Source organism: Ursus arctos, unplaced genomic scaffold, assembly GCF_023065955.2.
Source record: "Ursus arctos isolate Adak ecotype North America unplaced genomic scaffold, UrsArc2.0 scaffold_14, whole genome shotgun sequence".
In the NCBI taxonomy this organism is placed as follows: Eukaryota; Metazoa; Chordata; class Mammalia; order Carnivora; family Ursidae; genus Ursus; species Ursus arctos.
The window spans coordinates 32,139,180-32,157,395 of NW_026622808.1; the positions used below are offsets into that span (position 1 = coordinate 32,139,180).

Genomic DNA, 18,216 nt, shown 5'->3' on the forward strand with positions numbered 1-18,216 from the left:
CTCGTGTACGCACACACAGACATGTGCACACAGACCAGGTTTTCCAGGGGTATTGTGACCAAAGTGAGGGTGGGGTGGCAGTTCTCACACTGGTTTTAACTGCCCCAGTGGTGGGCTCTGCTGCCATCTCTCCCTTGTCTGTGCGACTGGGATGGGGGTTGAATGAGAATCAACCTGGGCCTTAAGAGAGCTTATAGCCACCAGCAAGAGGGACCCTAACTTAAACACAGAACCCCCTCCCCTGCAAGACAGACTCACAGACACGTGCACAGGCACAGAAAGACACACACATGAGCATGCGTACACAGACGATGTCTGTCCAGCCACTGTGGAGACCTCAAGCAGCGGGGAGGGTTCTGCAGGGACCTCAGGCAGTGGGGAGGGGCCCTCAGGCAGCAGGGAGGAGTCTAGAGGGTCCTCAAACAGAGGGGAGGGGTCTTTCGTGACCTTAGACAGTAGGAAAAGGCCTGAAGACCCCAGAAACCGAGGAGCAGTCTGCAGGGATCTCAGGAAGTGGGGAGGGGCCTCTGAGGACCTCAGGCATCAGAAGAGGGCCCCCAGCATCCTCAGAGAGTGGAAAGGGGCCTCCAGGGACTTAAGCAGCTGAGAGTAGCTCTCAGAGACCTCAGGCAGCAGGGATGTGTCTGCAGGGATTTCAGGCAGCAGGAGGGTCTGCAAAAGCTCTGGCAGTGGGGGGGGGGGCAGCACACCTGAGCAAACACGTACCCCTTACCTGCACCCCGCAATCCTGCCCAGAAGCCAAGAGAAACAGATGGAGGCTCAGTGAGGGTGTGGGGAGGGACCCAGAGCTCCGAGGAGGTAGTGAGGAGCCCACGTGGACCCCTCCCCCACTCCCACTTCTTTGCAGGAGCAGGGCCACCCAACTCAGGTAAGGAAGTAGCTCCAGCAGTCAGAGGACAGGCCTACTCCCACCCTCAGTGATGCCCCTGCCCCCCAAGGTACTCACCCAGGGCCCCCCGAGGACAGGGCACTGAGGCCAACATGCCAAACTTGGTCTGGGGCCACCACACACCAGATCTCAGGGACTTGGGGCAGGCGTCATAGAGCACTGGGGAGAGAGGAGGCACTGAACCAGATGGCCAGAGGCTGGGGCCAACGACAGCCACACCCACGGCTCCTCTATCCCCCACACCAGACCCACCACCCACCACTCCCCTGCTGACCTTATTACGGGAGCTGGCCTATCAGACTCTGTGACAAGTCATTGAATTACGTGGGGCAAATGTGGGGGTCCCTAGGTGTCAGTGGTCTCCTTCGGGAAAAACCTCCCGGGGCCCCTATCTAAGGAGCCACGCAGGCCAGGCAACTTGGTGGCAGTGTGCAGAGCCAGCCCTATCTATGTGGAACTGCATGGAGCCTGCTCACCTCGGCAGCCACTGGCTGTCACCTCTGCAAAAGGACTGTCACAGCTGTTGCACTGGCGGCCAAGGGCTCCTGGGCGACAGGGGCACTGCCCACTGTGGGGTGCGCATGAACGTGAGGTGGAGCCCACAGGGTAGCAGTCACATGGGAGGCATGAGTCGCTGCCCCGTGGTCGGTAGTGGAACTCCTATTTGAGAATGGATCAGGGGCCTGAGGTCAGAGATCAGGGCTTAAGGTCGGGGTCTCAGGCCTGGGGAATGAGTGGAATCAGGGGCAAATGGTCAAGAGAACAGTACTCACAGGCCAGAAGGAAGGTTGGACTTCAAACGAAACGTAAGGGAGGGATCAGATGTCAAGGACAAGAGGTGGCAGTTAGGTGACAGGACAGGGTAAGAGGTTAGGGCCTGAGTCAGGTGGCAGAGATCAGCAAGCTGGATAAGAATCGAAAAATCACAGCTGGAGAAAAGTTCAAAGGTCAGGGGTCAGGGGCCAGGCATACCTTGCAGTGACACTGCCCGTTTGTCTTATTACAGTTGGGGTCAAAGCCCTTGTGAACGTCACAGTTGCAGGGGCCACAGCTTGGGCTCCCCCACCAGCCCCGAGGACACTGTTGGTCCATCCTGGAGGGAGACAGCCAGGTGAGATGCCTCCACGTCTTGGTGACCCTTCCCGCCCCCGGCCAGGTCTTTCCATCATCTCAGCCTCTAGCCCCTCACCTGTGCTCACAGTGGTGCCCAAAATAGCCACCCACACAATCGCAGGTATAGCCATGGGGGGCTCCTGGGAGGTGGCGGCATGACCCCTGGTTCTGACAGGGATTCAAGAGGCAGGCGTCCACACACCCTGGGCCATAGTAACCTGCAGGTTGGGTCAGCAAGCTCAGGACACCGGCCACAGAGCACGGGAGGAAGTAGGCACCTGTTCTTCCAGTGCCTGCCTCCTCCAGGCTCTCCAGATCCCCCAGTCTTCACCAGGAGCCCCTGGTTCCTACCCAGATCACTCTGCCCTATCCCCAAGTCACACCTGGCCAGCAGGTGCAAGAAAAGGTCTGCCAGAGGTCTCGGCAGTCAGCATGGGGTGGGCAGGGTCCAGATGCACAGGCATTGGTCACGACACAACCAGGTTCCACGTTCACTCGGTGGCTGGGCGGAAGCAGGGCTGGGGATCCCGAAGGTGTGGAGCCAAGCCATACCCCCTGCGGACAGAGCCAGCAAGGCGTGAGACCCATGTCAAAGCACCTCAGTCCCTACAGAGCCAGCCACCTGATCTGATGACCCCTGACATGCAGACCCCCCAAAAGACCCAGACCCTGACCCCAATATCCCCAATTCAGCCCCCCCATGGGACCCCTAATCATGCTGTCCCTGACACAGATCTCTAATGACCCTTGATAGTCTAAGCTAGACCCTCACGTCCAACAGCACAGAAAGGCCTGACCTGTCTGATGGCTCTGGGTCACATCCCCTCCCTGTGCCAACCCCTATGTGAATGCAGCTTTTCAGGCCCCAAGGGGCTCCTAACCTCTGACCACTCACCCTAACGGCCCATACCATGTTCCCATGCCGACCCCCACCTGGATACAGCCAACCAGACCCTGAGGAACCTCCTCTTCACTGCTGGGGGGCAGGCCTCCCACATGGAGTCGCTTTACCTTCAGGCCCTGTAGTTCACTCCCCACTGCCATGGTGTCCTGGGGGAGGAGGACAGTCAGCACTGGAGGTGTGGGGGTGCCTGATGGATCCCTTCCCTACCCCAGAGTCAGTCTTGACCTTGTCTTAGCCCTGCATGACCATCCTCTGTCTCTCTGGACCAGGGGACGGGTCTGGGAATGAGCTGCCCCGGAGTACAGAGGACCCGCTGGAGCATGGGGGATGGGTAAGAGCAAGGTTTCGGTCAAGAACTGGGCCCAGATGGGCCTCTCTCCTGGACCCAAATAGACCCTGAAATTTCATGGCTTTGAAGAGGTTAGGGCAGGGACCACAGGGGGTTTCCAAGAGTTAGGGAATGTACTGGCTGCAGAGATACCCCAAGACCAGGCCAGAAGTCTGGAGAGCCTCTCTGACATGAGCAGGCCTGGCAGCGGAGCAGCCTGACTGGCAGGGTGGGCTCAGAGCAAGGGTATGAGGAGGGCACTGCAGGGAGAGTGGGGTGCAGTGGAGGGAATTGAGAGGAAATGGACTGGGGGGGGTCAAATGAGGTGGGTCTGGTTGGAAGACTGAGAATGGACTACCACAGAGTAAGCGATCAGACCTGAAAGAGGCTAAAGTCCAATGAGACCATGAGGACATGGTGGCCCCGCCGGCCCCCTGGCTCCTCCTGCAATTCCAGCCGCAGATCGTGCCACCGGCCATCACTGACAGTCACCTGGTCCAGGAGGAGATGGGCAGCACGGCCCGTGCCCCTGGTCACCGTCACAGACAGCAACCCCCGATCAAGCTGCAGAGAGAGAAGCGCAGCCCTGAGGTCAGGGCCCCAAGCTGGGCTGGGGCTGGGAGTGTCAGGAGGCGAGGTCTAGGGGCTCTGACATCAGCACTGCAGGGCCAAGGCTATATCTGGCACACAGGGGGTTGTGCCCAGTGACGTCATGTTGCTGAGAGTGAAGTTAGGGACAGACGTCAGGATCAGGGGTTGGGGATCGGTGCCGCTAGCACAAAAGAGACATGCTGGGGCCCTGCGCCTACAAGGGATATCATGGTGGGAAAGAAGGTCAAGGGCTAGGATCCGGAGCAAGGTCAAGTATGGTCAGTTCACCTGGTAGGAGCATGCGGTATGACCAGGCTCAACCCCAAAGAAGTGTTGCTGGTGGCATTTGAAGTTGAGACCTGAGGGTCTGGGGAGGGGCCAGGAGGACAGACACACCTGACAGAGGAGCGTGCTGTGTGGCCCAGCCTGCAATTGCATCAGGACTCCCTGTGTCGCCCGTGTCCGGAATGCCAGCCCCAGGTACCATGGCACAGACACAGCCATGTCGTTTCCAAAGTCCCAGCTGAGTGTGCCATTGCCACGGAAATGATGGGGGTAGGCCATGGCTGAGGGGATAAAAAGAGCAGGATCACAGGCCCCACCTCAGGAACAAACCTTACCCTGCAGGCCCCTCTTGCCCCGTACTGCCCACTCACTGAGCCTACAGTCTTTGCCACCGAAGCCCACAGGGCAGTCGCAGCTGAAGCCGCCCCAGCGTTCTGAGCAGAAGCCGCTGTTCTTACAGGGGCCCGAGTCACAAAAGTGCAGCTTGGCCTGGCAGCCTGGGAGAGGAAGGCACATGGAGGGTGTGAGAACATGGAGGGGCGGGGGGCACGAGTGCTAGACAGGACACAGGGGTCCAGGGGGGCCAAAAGTGGCCACGATTTCAGCCCTGTGTTCTCTCAGGGTAGAGTTGGAAGGAGGTGGGCCCTAAAGGCTAGGCTATGGCACAGTGCTTGCCCGCAAAGGAAGCAAAGATGAGGTCAGATTTGGAATCACTCCATGTAGCCCTCCACCACCCCCCTCTAATATGGGGACACGGCCTACCTGCCATGGTGCCGTTGTTCGCAACAAAGGCTGCCATGTCCACTCGGCGGCCATCAATGTACAGGTCCCGCATGCAGCCAACGAACTCCTTGTGCGACACGGGGAAGTTCTCGGGGAGGTTGGGGACACCCCCCAGGAGCAGAGGGCCTGTCAGGTCCAGGGACCTGGGGATCAGGGGTCCACATCATTGTTGGGATGGGGGCCAAGGTAGGGGTGCTCCTGAGGGTCATAGGAAGTGTGGGGGGGTAGGACTCAGAGGGTAAAGGTGATCTGGGGGGAGGGTAAGGTCAGGCTAGGGAAGAAGCCGGGGCCTAACTTCAGTTGTGGGCGTGCAAAGGAGAGCTCATGATGGACAGATGGTCTGGGGAAAGGAGAAAGAGGGCTAGGATGAAAGAGTGAGGCATTTGGGTGGTTGGTGAAGAGTCTGGGGCGCCAAGTGGGGATGTGGGGCATTAAAAAGGAGCAGGGAGAGTGCAGCCTAGGGGCTGAGTACCTGGGGACCATGTGCGGGAGTGGGGAGTCTGGGGTAGAATACAGGGATGGAGCTAGGTGAGGTGGGGTTTCAGTGTCCTAATGGGGAGAGGGAAATGGTGATATGGGGAAGGATGGGGAGTTTGGTGGGCTGGGGTGGGGAGTGGGATATGTGAAAGGTTGGGGTGGGCTCTGGCAGGCAGAGGGCATGGGGATGAGGGGCTGGGGTCTCACTTCTTGGAGCTTGTTTGCACGCCAGCAGCCGCACATGAGTAGTTGCCAATCTCAGCACCGAACTGCAGAGCCACCGCCACGTCGCAGTCATCCACACTCAGCACAGCCACCTTGTCCTTGGAGGGGCCCTGAGCACCTCCCAGGGCATCTGTCCGGGGCTAGAGACCCAGGCATACCACTCAACAGGACCCCCAGGGTGACCCCGGAGAGGCAGAATCTGGCCTCCCAGCTCCCCTCACACTCCCATGCCAAGGGTGGTGCCCACCTTGTTGTAGTATCTCAGATGCACGGTGTGCCACTGTCCGTCACTCAGGCCCCCTGGAACTGTAGGGCTGACCACTGTGTTGGACTCACCTGTGGGGAGGATACATGTGGAAGGTTGTCTGGAGCTGCCTAGTTGCCTCGCCCTCCCCATCCCAGTCATAAAAATGCAGCTACTCCCAGAATGTAGCATACGGTCCTGGATACATCAGGTCAGTCCCATCCACTGGTGACCAAACTGGCTCGACCAGAGTGCCAGAAAGGAGACAGATAGGAGAGACAGGAGATAGGACACACTTCTGGACAGATAGGAGAAGCACACACTTCTTGGAGAGATGGACCTTCCCCCAGGGAATGCGTAGGAGGGTCAGATCCTCACTGATGTCTGCTTGGTATGGAAGTAGGTATTTAGGGGTGCAGTGAGGCAAACCCGAGGGGACTTGAGGCTTATACCCCCGAGCCATCTCACCCACGCATGTACACTCGCCCACACACACATCCACGGGAGCACCCACCCGTGGAATATGTAAGCCGCACTTGCCCGGCCACGAGCTCCAGGGCCAGGAAGTCGTGCTTCTCGTTCAGGCGCCCGTTGTAGAAGAGCAGCCCACTTGGCTGCACCGTTGCGAACCTGGGTGGGGTGGACAGGGAGCGTCATGAGCAGGACACCTGGCAACCACCACCCCTCGACAGAAGTTTCGCGGGGCGCCCGCACAGGCTCGGATGGGGCAGGAAGTGATGAGAAAGGATGCCGTGATGTCAGGGACAGTGCAGGACGTCAGGGACAGTGATGTTCCGAGACACCCAGGTGGGGCATCTGGGGAGGGGGCAGTGTCCTGTGGGACATCAGGGTAGGTCAGCTGGGAATCTGAGTCAGGATCATGGACGGCGTAGGGTCATGGAGGGACGACGTGGAGGCGCGCAGATATACCGGGCGAGCACCTACGAGAGGGACAGCGTGAGGTGGAAGCGCTGTCGCAGGCCGCGGAACATGACAAACGAACTGGGAGGGAAGAAGCGCGCCGCCACCTCGCAGCGCGGGCCCTCGAAGGCGCCGCCAGCCGGGCACTGGCAGCGGAAACCGCCGTCGGGCCCGTCGGCACAGGTGCCCCCGTTGCGGCAGACGCCGGGGACGCAGCGTCCGGCCTCCGTGTCCAGCTCGCAGTCTTCTCCTACGGTCAAAACGCGGCCGGAGGTCACCGCCTGCGCGGACTCCAGCGGGGCCCGCCCCTCCAAGGACTCCCCCCCCGCCCAAAGGGCGAGCTCCCTGTGGGCACGCCACCTGTCAGCCTGGCCCCGCCCCCACGCTCCCGCGGCCCCGGCCCCGCCCACAAGGCCCGCCCCCTTCTACGGACACGCCCCCTTCACAGCCTCAGTCCTGTCCAGGCCTCTCTCTCTTCCTTCAGGGCCTTATGCTCCTGCACCGCCGGGCTCTACCGCCTCGCCCGAACCGCGCCCACTCGACCCCGGTAGGCTCAAGACTGACGCTGCATCCTCACTCGCCCCCACGCTCTGCCCAAGGCGCCCCAGCCCCGCAGCCTGCCCACCTGTGAAGCGCGGGCGGCACACGCAGGTGTAGCCTCCCTCGCGCCGCGCGCAGGCGCCGCCGTTCCGGCACGGGTTGGAGTAGCAGAGGTCTAGCTCTGTCTCGCAGAAGTCTCCGGTGAAGCCGGGAGGGCAGCGGCAGCGCAGGCCTGCGATGGGCTGGATGGGTCGGAAGAGCGTGGAGGCCGAGGCCAGGAAGGGCGCGGACGAGTCAAAGCGCAGCACCGACACGCACTTCATGTAGTTCTCACAGGGCTCGCGCAGGCACACGTTGTCGTCGAAGGGCAGCACTTCCAGGAGCGAGCGGGCGGCAAGGGCCGCGCGGCGCACGTATAACTGCTCTTGCAGCTCCTCGGAGCTGAACCAGGGACCCGCAGCGCCCGCCCCGGCCCCGCGTGGCGCCAGCGCCGAGAAGCTCACATTGAGCACGGTGCCCCCCACGTCCGTGTCGTTCTGGATATTGAAAATGAAGACGTCCTCCGCGGGTGTGGCAAGCACCGCGGCCACGCCCTCCAGGAAGTGGCCCAGCAGTGGTGACAGGAAGCGCTCCTGCCACATGTTCTCGAGGCGTACGGTCAGGCTGTTGGCCAGCAGCTCCTCCGTGATGATGACCACGCGCAGCACACACTGCGCCGTCACGCTGTGCAGCCCATCTGCGGGTGGGGGTAGGGACAGAGGTCAGTCTGGAGTCAGCGGCTGCCCCTCCCCAGGACTCAGAGGGCTGGGGTCAATGAATACCTAGACCCCCAGCACCTGAGTCAGCAGGCTGACCTTGCCAGGACACAGGGGGTCTGGGGCTTGTGACCACCAGCATCAAGGTTCAAAGTTGCTGCTTCCTCTCCCCTCCCTCCAACACCAGCAGAGATCTAAGCCAGCCTATGGGTCAGTAAGCCATTCATCCAACAGCACACAAGAAGGTCCCTAAGTGGTCAGTAACCCACCCTCCCCCCCCCCCCGGGTTATCATGGTCAGCAAGACACCCTCACTCAGAACTTAAAGAGGAGCCAGGGCCCCTGACAACCCACCCCTATCCTCAGGCATTGCATAACCAGCAAAACATCCCCTCAAATGGGGTTCTAGATCAAGGATTACCCATCCCCTATCTCTGGTCAGCAAACTGGTTTCCCATGGCACTAAAAGGGTGCCACTCAGCCCCACCCCACAGAACCCTGGCTCAGCAAGCTCCCTCTCCTCAGGAAGGTCTTGGACCCTGACCACCCACGCCCTCCTCAGCATTCTTGGGTCAGAAAGCTGCCCATTACACCAGACCCGGGTCCCGTGATCTCAGTGGCCACCTCTCAAAATGAGAATGAGGTGCTGATATCCCTTGTCCCCAGGCTCTAGTACACATTGAATGGCCAATAAGGATTGGTTGTTGAGTGAACTGAGGGATAAATGAAGGCTGCTCCTTCTTTGGCAGAGCCAGGAGCCCATGCTCCAGAACTGGGGAATGAACACCAATTGAAGCCTAGCTCCCAACCTCTGGAGCAGTAGACAGAGTTGCAAGAGGCTCTCCCACCTGCACCTGCCTATGAGGGAGTGTTTGTGGAAGTCTGGGGCTTGGGAGGTGGGAAAGAGGGAGGTGAGCCTCTGGACATTTTCCGGAAGGGCAGGGACTCAGTCCCTTAGATAGCAGCCAGGCCAATGTGGGCCCACTCTTTGTCTGCAGCTGCCAGAGTAAGCTGCTGTTTTTGACTACTAAACTATTGGCCTACCTCCCCCGTAAAAGTGAAGGTCAGATTGGACCCAAAGTAATGCTTCATCTGAACAAGGGTGTGGTGTGGGCTGACTGGCCCATATTGGCTTTTCCTGTGACCTCCAGAGCATTAACCCAGGACCTGCAGCCTTTTGGGGGTGGGGGCACTATCTCTAGTGTAGTAGACAGTTCATACAGTCTTTATGGGGTCTGCAGATGTCCTAGAATCTTTGGGGTTCTGTGGAGTCTACCCAAGACCCTAAGCAGAGACTATGTGAACCTAACCTGTGAAGCCTACGGCAGATCCTGTGAGGTGCAGGAACTCAGCACTTAAGGGATTCTTGGAAGGCCTGGGAATCCTTCTTTGGTTTGATGCCCTGTGGAGCCCCTGAGGCCCTGACAGGTTGAGGTCACTGGGTCACTTGCCTATCCCCACCCCTCCCCTTACCTGTGACAGTCACCAACATGGAAGCCACCAGTGGGCGGTTGTTGTCTAGCTTGCGGCTGAGTCGAAGCTCCCCACTGGTCTGGTTGACCACCAGCAGCTGCAGCTCATTGCCCCGCTCAAAAGAGTAGGAAAGGTGGTCAGAGACATCAGGGTCATAAGCTGGGATGCGTCCAATAACGCCTGAGGGGAAGGTGTCTGAGCGGTTGGATACGTAGTTGTTGAAGAGGATCTGGAAGTTGTTGAGCACAGGGCTGTTGTCATTCTGGTCAACCAGGCGGACGTGCACAGTGGCCCGACTGACCAGAGGGGCAGATGTGGCCTGCACCACAATCACATATTCCTGGCGAGCCTCATAGTCCAGGTCAATGAGTGCAGTCAACTCTCCAGAGAAGATGTCCATTTGGAACAGCTCAGGGATGTTCCCCTCCACAATCTGGTACATTATATGGGCATTGGGGCCTTCATCAGGGTCTACTGCAGTAATCTGAGCCACCACGGAGCCCACAATGCTGTTTTCCTTCACTCGCACCTCAAACTCCTCAGCTGGGAAGACAGGTGCGTTGTCGTTTACATCCTGCACCGTCACCTGGATGCTGACTGGAGTTCGCAGTGGGGGCACACCTCGGTCTACTGCGTAGGCAGTAAGTTCATATACCGGCACTGCCTCCCGATCCAGCCGCCTCACTGTGCGGACAATACCAGAGGTGGGCTCAATGGTAAAATCTCCATCCCCATCTTCCCCATTCTGGAAGGTGTACTGGACCCGGCCATTGGCATGAGCGTCCCGGTCAGTGGCTGAGATCTGCAGGACACTGGTGAAAGGTGGGGCATCCTCAGATACCAACCCTGTGTAGTGGGAAGCCACAAACTGTGGAGCGTTATCATTCACATCATTGACCATCACCTCCACATAAGTGGTGTCTGCCTTCTGTGGAATGCCGTTGTCCCGAGCAGTGATAGCCAGTGTGTAGGTCACCTGGTCCTCATAGTCCAGTGGAGCCTGTAGTGTAATGGCCCCTGAATCTGCATCAATTCGGAACTGGGGCAGGTTGTCCTCCAGGAGATAGGTGATACGAGCATTCTCCCCCACATCATCATCAGAGGCACTGATGACCACCACCGTGCTACCCACTGGCCGATCCTCATTCACACTCACGGAGTAGTGGGCACTTTGAAAGACAGGCCGGTGAGTGTTGGCATCTGTGATGTTGATGTGCACATAGCAGTGATCATGAAGGGCACGGTCCGAAGCGGTTAGCACCAGCTTGAAGTAGCGTTCCTGCTTGTAGTCCAGTGGCAGAGCCAGTGTCACCAGACCTACACCCCCCTGGGTGCTGATGGCAAAGCGATTCCGGGTGTTGCCGCCTGTGATCTGGTAGCTGATGGCACTGTTGGCATCACGATCTACAGCGGTCACACTGACCACTGTGGTGCCCACAGCTGCGTCCTCATTCAGCCGTAGGTGGTAGTCCTTCATTGTAAACTCAGGCCGATTGTCATTAACATCTAGCACAGTTACTGTGACACTGGCTGAGGCCGAGAGTGGGGGTATGCCATGGTCTCGGGCCTCCACACCAAAGAAATAATGCTCCACAGACTCACGGTCCAGGGGACCACTCACAGAGACCCAGCCAGTGGCACTGTTTATCACAAAGGGCATATCAGGTGCCACACCAGTTAGGGAGTACTCCAATCTGGCATTCTCCCCATGGTCCGCATCCACTGCCTGAATGTGGATGACCGAATGGCCCAGGGGTGCATTTTCCAGTACAGAGACCTGGAAGGGTGTGCTGACAAAGATAGGTGTATGGTCATTGATGTCCACTACCTGGATGCTGGCCAGGCCTGTGTTGTTGGACAGTGGTGGCCGGCCTGCATCTTGCGCCCGGATGCGCAAGGCATACTCTCGCTCTGCCTCAAAGTCCAGAGGTGCCACCACCTGGATCTCGCCCGTGAGGCTGTCAATTGCGAAATGACCACGACTGTTGCCGCTGATAATGTTGTAGTGCACCAGTCCGTTGGCATCCTTGTCCCGGTCAGTGGCTGTGACGCGTAGTACCACCGTGTGAGGGCGCACATCCTCGCGCACCTGCGCCACGTAGCGCTTCTCGCTGAACTGGGGCGCGTTGTCGTTCTCATCCAGCACAGTGATGTGCACACGCACAGTTGCGGAGCGCGGCCCGGGCTCTTGGCCCTGGTCGCTGGCCTCTACCACCAGCTCGTAGCTTTCCATGTGTTCGCGGTCCACGCGACCGTTGGTGCTTATGAGGCCAGACCGCGGATCAATCTCGAAGGCAGCGGAGGCAGCGGCGCGCGCAGCTGGCGGCCCCACGAAGCGGTAACGCAGATTGGCGTTGGGGGGCGCGTCTCCGTCTGTGGCACGCAACTGAAGAATGGGGTAGCCCTCCTCCACGTTCTCGCGAAGCGTCTCCCGGTATTGCGCCTGCTCGAACACCGGCGAGTGGTCGTTGCGGTCGGCCACTGTAACGGCCACCATGGTGGTGGCCGAGAGGCGCGGCGAGCCGTGGTCCTGCGCCGTCACGCGCAGGTAGTGCCGCTCCATGCTCTCGCGGTCTAGAGCAGCCTCTGTACGGATGAGGCCGCTCAGTGGGTCAATGCTGAACAGCTCCAGCGAGCGGCTGTTCATGAGCGCAGCCAGAGAGTAAACTAGGCGTCCGGCCTCGCCTGCGTCCGGGTCCTGCGCCGCTACGCGTAGCACCGCGGTGCCCGCCGCCTCGTTCTCTGGCACTAGCGCCTGATAGTTGTACTGAGGAAACTGCGGGTGGCGGTTCGCAGCGCGACGGCGGCGGACCCTGCTTGCTGGGGATATTCTCCAGACTCTTGGCTGAGCCGGGAACCCCGGGGGGCGCGGCCCCGGGCGCTGCGGGAGGAAGCGGCGGCGGAAGAGACTACGCGAGCGCATGCGCTCGGGCGTCGGCTCGGGAGCTGTCCGAGACTCGCGCGGTGCTGAACCAGGAGCGGGAGCTGTCCTCTCTGTGCGCGGTGCTGAATCCAGCCCAGGGCCAGATCCCGCAGCCCTGGGGGTACAGTCCGGATGGGAGGCTGTCCTCTCTGCTCGAGATGTCGCAGTTCTCTCGCCCTGACCCCTGCGCTTCGGCGCCCACAATCCCCCGCAGCAGCGCATGGTTCCCACTTTTTTGGGGGTGCCTCTCCCAGCATTCCTCTGGGAAGACACCAGCTTGTAACCACGGGGCCGAACCAGAAGGTCGGAAGGGAAGGGCGAGTTGGTCTCCAGGCTCGGGACCCCTGGGGACAGAGCCTCTGGAGACAGACTATCTCTTCGCAAGGGTCCTGACTGCCTGCAAGAGGAGACCTCCGCGCGCCAGCATAACAGAGACCCTGGTCCCTGTCCTGTTTCTCGCCCGCGGCTGTTTAATGCCTGGACCCCATATTTTGCCCCCAGCCCCGCGTCCGGCTGCTCAGGGGGCCCTCGACCACGCTGGGCGCTTTGCCTTCCCTCTCGGGGCCCCACGAAGACAGGCTCCCTAACTCCCAGACCAGGCTCTCCATCCTCCTGGACCCCGGGCGTCTCGGGACAAAGAGCTAAGGCTCCGCCACCGGTCCGCGCCCCTGGCCCCGTAGCGGCAGCTACTTCTGGGTCCCAGCCTTGGCCCCCGTCGACCCCCAGCTCCTCCCGGCTGAGAGGGAACAAAGAGAGGAGGAGAAGGAGCAGGAGTAGTGGGGTCGTCGGCCCCCTGAGACTCCACCACGGCGGCCGCCTCGCCATCACCCCCCGCCTCCCCACACGGCCTCCACCGCCCCTCGCCTCGGTCCGGGCCTTGGGCCCGCCCCGCCGCTCGGGCCCCCTCCCGGGCCCCTGCCGCCGCCCCGGTCCCCCGCCTCTCGGCCTGTCGCTCCGCGCCGCCTCCGCCCTCTGGGCACCATCTACTCCGCGGCCAGAACCCCTTTGGCGTGCGGCTCCGGCTTTTGCCGCCCCCACCACAGCATCCCCGAAGCTGCTGTCGCCTCCCGCCGCTCCAACATGGCTCCCGGCCTCAGCGATGGTTCGTTCCACCTCCGCCCCGAAGGCCCAAATCCGGTGGTACAGCCCGTCGCGCATGCCGACTCTGATCACTGAAGCTGTTTTCGCCATCTTTGTTGAGGGCAAAGCATAACTGCTGCCCGAGGTGCTGAACAGGGCTAGGAGGTTCGCCGCCCCTCGATCCACCCCCCTTGCTTTGAGCCACCGCCCTCACCCGCCTTCCCCCTTCTAGGCGCGGTCCCAGCTACATCTCCCATCCTTTCTTCTGCTTGCAGGTCTTTTGTCCCCCTTCCTGAGCACCAGTTCCGAAATCCGTCCGGGATTTTGGCCTGAAAATTTGGTGCCCATGACGTGCAGAGAGCGTTCTCCTGACTCTTGGCATGGGTACCATGTGGAATCCTGGGGGTGGAAGGGACGTTGACTGGATGAGGACCTGGGACGCCAGACCCAAAGTTAATAGCTTGAACTCCTCGATCATTGAATTTTAACTCATGACACATGTCGCGACCATCTGCCTTTTTGGAGCGTCTCTGCAGAGCAGGGACTGGAGGTGACCCCAAGGCGTGAGTAGAGACCAAACTCTCTCTGCCTTGCTGGATCCCAGCAGTCTCCCGCTCTGGGGACCCCTCCACTGAAGGCTACACCCTCTTCCAGGCCGCAGGTCTCGAGTGCTCTGGGATGCCACTGGAGCCCGACGTTGCCACAGGGCTACTGCCACGGCTTCCTCGGATCCCCGCCCCTCGCCCGCCACGACCGCGTCCCTTAACCCCTTGAAGGGACTAGCGGAAGCTCAACCTTCCTCCCACGATTCATTATAGTTCTCCCAGCGCTGAGCAACTCCAGGCGCCAATCGGTACCAGCTGGCCAATGGGCAGACACGGCGGAATGGACGTCACAGAAGACGACACGGGGTTGAGGGAGAACTATTGGCACAATGGGAGGCTCCGCCCCCGACGGCGGACTCATTGTCTGAGGGGAGGGTTCTGTGGCTTCCAGGCTGGCCGGGAGAGATCATCCTGGAGGCTTTCTACGGTCGCGCCGGCAAAGGCAGCAGCGGCAACGCCCTGCAGCGTGTTGTGTGAAGGGCGCGGGCGTCCCGGGACCGAGGAGGGGTTTAGGGCTGGATCCCAGAACGCTCCAAGGGGCGCGGCTCCTCCTAGGAACTAACGGAAAACTCCTGGCTAAGGCCTCGGGCCCACACCGACGGTACCTATGACATCATCATCAACCAATCAGACGGCACATCCTTTGGCCTCTTGACTTCTTCGCTTCCGGGAGGTGGGGTTCCCGTGGACTCCACCTCCCGAGCGCTCTGTCTGCCTACGGAGAGCCGGCCAGTGGGCTCCAGAATCTGAGGATTCCTCAAAAGTCGGAGATTTGCGCCGGGTGTGTTGTCTGGGTTCCACTCGGCGTGAGGGTGGAGCATCTGGTGCGCGGCTGAAGGCGGAACTCGGCTGGATGGGGGCCCAGTCCGTGGAGGGGCTGGAGGGGCGAGGCCGAGAACGAGGTTTTGGCTGCACGTTCGCCCTCCGGGTCCACGATCTAGCGAATTCAGGGCACAAAACTTAACACCAGCCAAGGAGGGAGGCAGGCGGAACGCTAGGGGGAAGGGTGCTAGGGTCCCGGAGGAGGTGCCTCAGCCAACTTAGCGATCTGGGACGGCTTCCCGCTAGAGAAAATGCTTGAGCAGAGCCTCAAATAACCAAGAGGAAGTCTGCCGCTGCGAGGGAAGGAGGAGCCATCCTAGCTCTTGGAGGCTACGTGGGCATATGCAGAGGCGTAAAGAACCGCCGGCGGAGGGAAATAAGCTCTGCTGTCTTCACTAGGGCTAGCGGTGGCTTCAGCGGATCCTCCTGTGGAGAGCAAGACCTAGACTTCTTAATATCCCTGGCTCGCGGTGTGACTGCGGTGGCTATCCGTGTCGCGCCCTACTGTTCCTGCCTCCACTGCTATCCTCTCTGGCTGCTGTACCGTGGAGGCCTCCCGCTCCCCACGTGCACTCACCTCCGCGCCCCACCCCCAGCGGCAGCTTCTTAATGTGCCCCCGCAAAGACGGAAACCAAGTATTGGTGATAGTTTCTCCCTTCAACTCCAGACCTGCCCCTACTTCCTAGGAACATAGCAAGATCTCTACGGTTCATCCTCTGTCTTGTCTTTCCAGCTCTAAGCTAGAGGGTCCACCCAAGGGCTCAGAAACCTGGGTTGGAGGCTGCTTGGGATAGATGGAGAGTAGTCCAGAGACCAGAGGGCAAAGGCTGGGCAGAAACTGCTCTCTAGGACATCGTGGCTACTCACTTCCTGCCTTTTCTTTCGACCCTGTGTTTAGCCCCCCCTCCTTCCTCTCAGTCAGGTACCTTGCTGGAAGAGCAAGCCAGAAGACCTGGCCAACCCATCCAGCTAATTATCCAATAGTTCTTTGATCTCACTGAGATCTCCAATTCATCATTCCTCACCTCCTCAGTTCCTTACCTTTACCATTAGCCTAATAGAATCCAGTGTTATAACAACTCAACTGCCCTGCTTTTCTTAGATAAACATGGGCTAAAACCTAACCCTACCCAAAATAGACTATTTGTGTATCCCTCCCCTCTGGAGCAGCAGAACATTACAAGAGGAAAACATTTTACATTCATGACCACAAGTCTCAATACTGTATCAGAAAGCATAGCCAGTGCTGTTAAGGCAGGAAAAATAATAAAAAGTTATGAGGATTGGAAAGGAAAAAATAAAACTTACGCACAGGCAATAGGGTTGGGTGTGTAAAAAATTTGAAAGAACCTATAGATAAGTTATTAGAGTAAGCTTAGCAAAGTTCTTGAACACAAGGTCAATATATAAAAATCAGTTGCAGGTCACCTGGCTGGCTCAGTTGGTGGAGCATGCAACTCTTGGTCTTGGGGTTGTGAGTTTGAGCCCCACGTTGGGTGTAGAGATTACTTAAAAATAAAATCTTTAAAAATAAAAATCAGTTGTAATTTCTATATGTCAGCAACGGAAAAAATGTTTTTAAATATTTACAAGAGCGTCAAGTAACAAAATGCCAGGAATAAAGCTAATGAAAGTCATGCAATGACTCTTTACACACACACACACGCACACACACACACGCACACACGCGCGCGCACACACACAAACACGCGCGCGCACGCACACACACAAACACACACGCGCACGCACACACACACGCGCGCGCACACACACACACACACTGAAAGAAATAAAGACAAATGGAGTGAAAAGCTACGTTCAAAGATTGGAAGATTTAGTATTGTAAAGATGCCATTTCTTCTAAAATTGACATTGACATATGGATTCAGTGCAACTCCAATAAAATCCCAGTGTGTGTGTGTGTGTGTGTGTGTGTGTGTGTGTAAACTGATAAACTAGGTTCTAAAATGAGGGCCAGGAATACCCAAGAGAGTCTTGAAAACCAAAGTAGGAGGATAGCTTCCTCTACTGGGAACAAGAAAGGTTCAGAAACCAAGCCTATGGTTCCAGAGCAGGAATAGACTGCTGGAACATAACCCAGAGACCGGCCTAAAGATGTGTGGAGACTTGAATTTTGGCGAGGGTGGCTCTTAAGAGTCAAATGAGGAAAAGATGGGTTTTTCAAAAAATAGTGCGGGCTCAGTTGGATATCCATGTAGAAGAAGTTAAATGAGAACCCTACTTATTACCCACGTAATCAATTCCAGATAGATTTGACATTTGAATATGAAAGGAAAGACAACACATAAGATCTTCATACTTGAGCACAGATTTATTAGGATACAAAATGCACTAACCACAAAGAAAGTCCTGAAAAAATGGATTACATTACAACTAAGAACATCTTTTCATCAAAAGACCACATTAAGGATGGGAGAAGATATTGCAAGATAGACAACCCAAGGACTCATATGCCACATACATATCACAAATCAACAAAAGATAGACAACCCAGCAAACGAATGGGCAAGAGATTTGAACGGGTACTTCACAAACGATCCAAATAGCCAGGAAACTAGCGAAAAGGTGCTCAACCTCTTTAGCCATCAGGGAAACGCAAGTTTAAAAAATAAATACTGCTATGGCCTAGGGGAATGACTTAAAAAAAAAAAAAAGCCTCACAATACCTTTTTGGGAAAGAGACAGAGGAGCTGGAACTCAGCATGACGAGGGAGCATACACTGGTACAGCTACTTTGCACAACTATTTGGAGAGTGGACTTTCGACCCTGTAGTTCCACTCATGAGAACACACCCCCAATATAATGCACACGTGGGACAAGATGACCTGGGTAACAATGTCCCTGATGCCTCTATTCATAATAGACAAGAACTGGAAACTGAGCGGTCACCAGCAGTGAATAAATGAGGGTATATCCCACACGACTTTGGGGGTGAACAAACTGCAACCACATACTAGGACACAGACGAATCTCAGAAACTTCATGGTGAATGAAGAAGCCAGACACAAGAGTTTATACTGTATGGTTCCATTTATGTCAGGTTAGGCAAAACTTATCTGTAATTCCCTCTAGGGAGGAGGTCTAGGGAGGACGTGCGTGTCAGGACAAGCGGGCTTTGGGGACTGGTGATAGTGTATTTCTTGACTTGGGTGGTGGTTGTATCAGCATTCTCTCATAATTCATCCAGCTGTACTCGCTGCACACTGTACTTTTCA

At 57.9% G+C, this 18,216-nt stretch overlaps 1 protein-coding gene across 1 annotated transcript in view; it reads right to left on the bottom strand.

Moving 5' to 3' along the window:
* Nucleotides 1–13,296, bottom strand: part of LOC113256843 (cadherin EGF LAG seven-pass G-type receptor 3) — a 36,558-nt gene extending 23,262 nt beyond the window's left edge. Inside the window, exons 1-16 of the mRNA XM_057312072.1 lie at nt 9,549–13,296; nt 7,407–8,057; nt 6,806–7,031; nt 6,375–6,490; nt 5,864–5,952; nt 5,599–5,756; nt 4,894–5,057; nt 4,503–4,628; nt 4,243–4,412; nt 3,634–3,819; nt 2,957–3,073; nt 2,407–2,578; nt 2,100–2,241; nt 1,883–2,003; nt 1,387–1,570; nt 968–1,069 (exon numbers count right to left, since the gene is read on the bottom strand). Of these exons, the coding sequence (XP_057168055.1) occupies nt 968–1,069; nt 1,387–1,570; nt 1,883–2,003; nt 2,100–2,241; nt 2,407–2,578; nt 2,957–3,073; nt 3,634–3,819; nt 4,243–4,412; nt 4,503–4,628; nt 4,894–5,057; nt 5,599–5,756; nt 5,864–5,952; nt 6,375–6,490; nt 6,806–7,031; nt 7,407–8,057; nt 9,549–13,296 (6,472 nt within the window). The remainder of the gene's footprint in view (nt 1–967; nt 1,070–1,386; nt 1,571–1,882; nt 2,004–2,099; nt 2,242–2,406; nt 2,579–2,956; nt 3,074–3,633; nt 3,820–4,242; nt 4,413–4,502; nt 4,629–4,893; nt 5,058–5,598; nt 5,757–5,863; nt 5,953–6,374; nt 6,491–6,805; nt 7,032–7,406; nt 8,058–9,548) is intronic.
* Nucleotides 13,297–18,216: the final 4,920 nt, after the last annotated feature.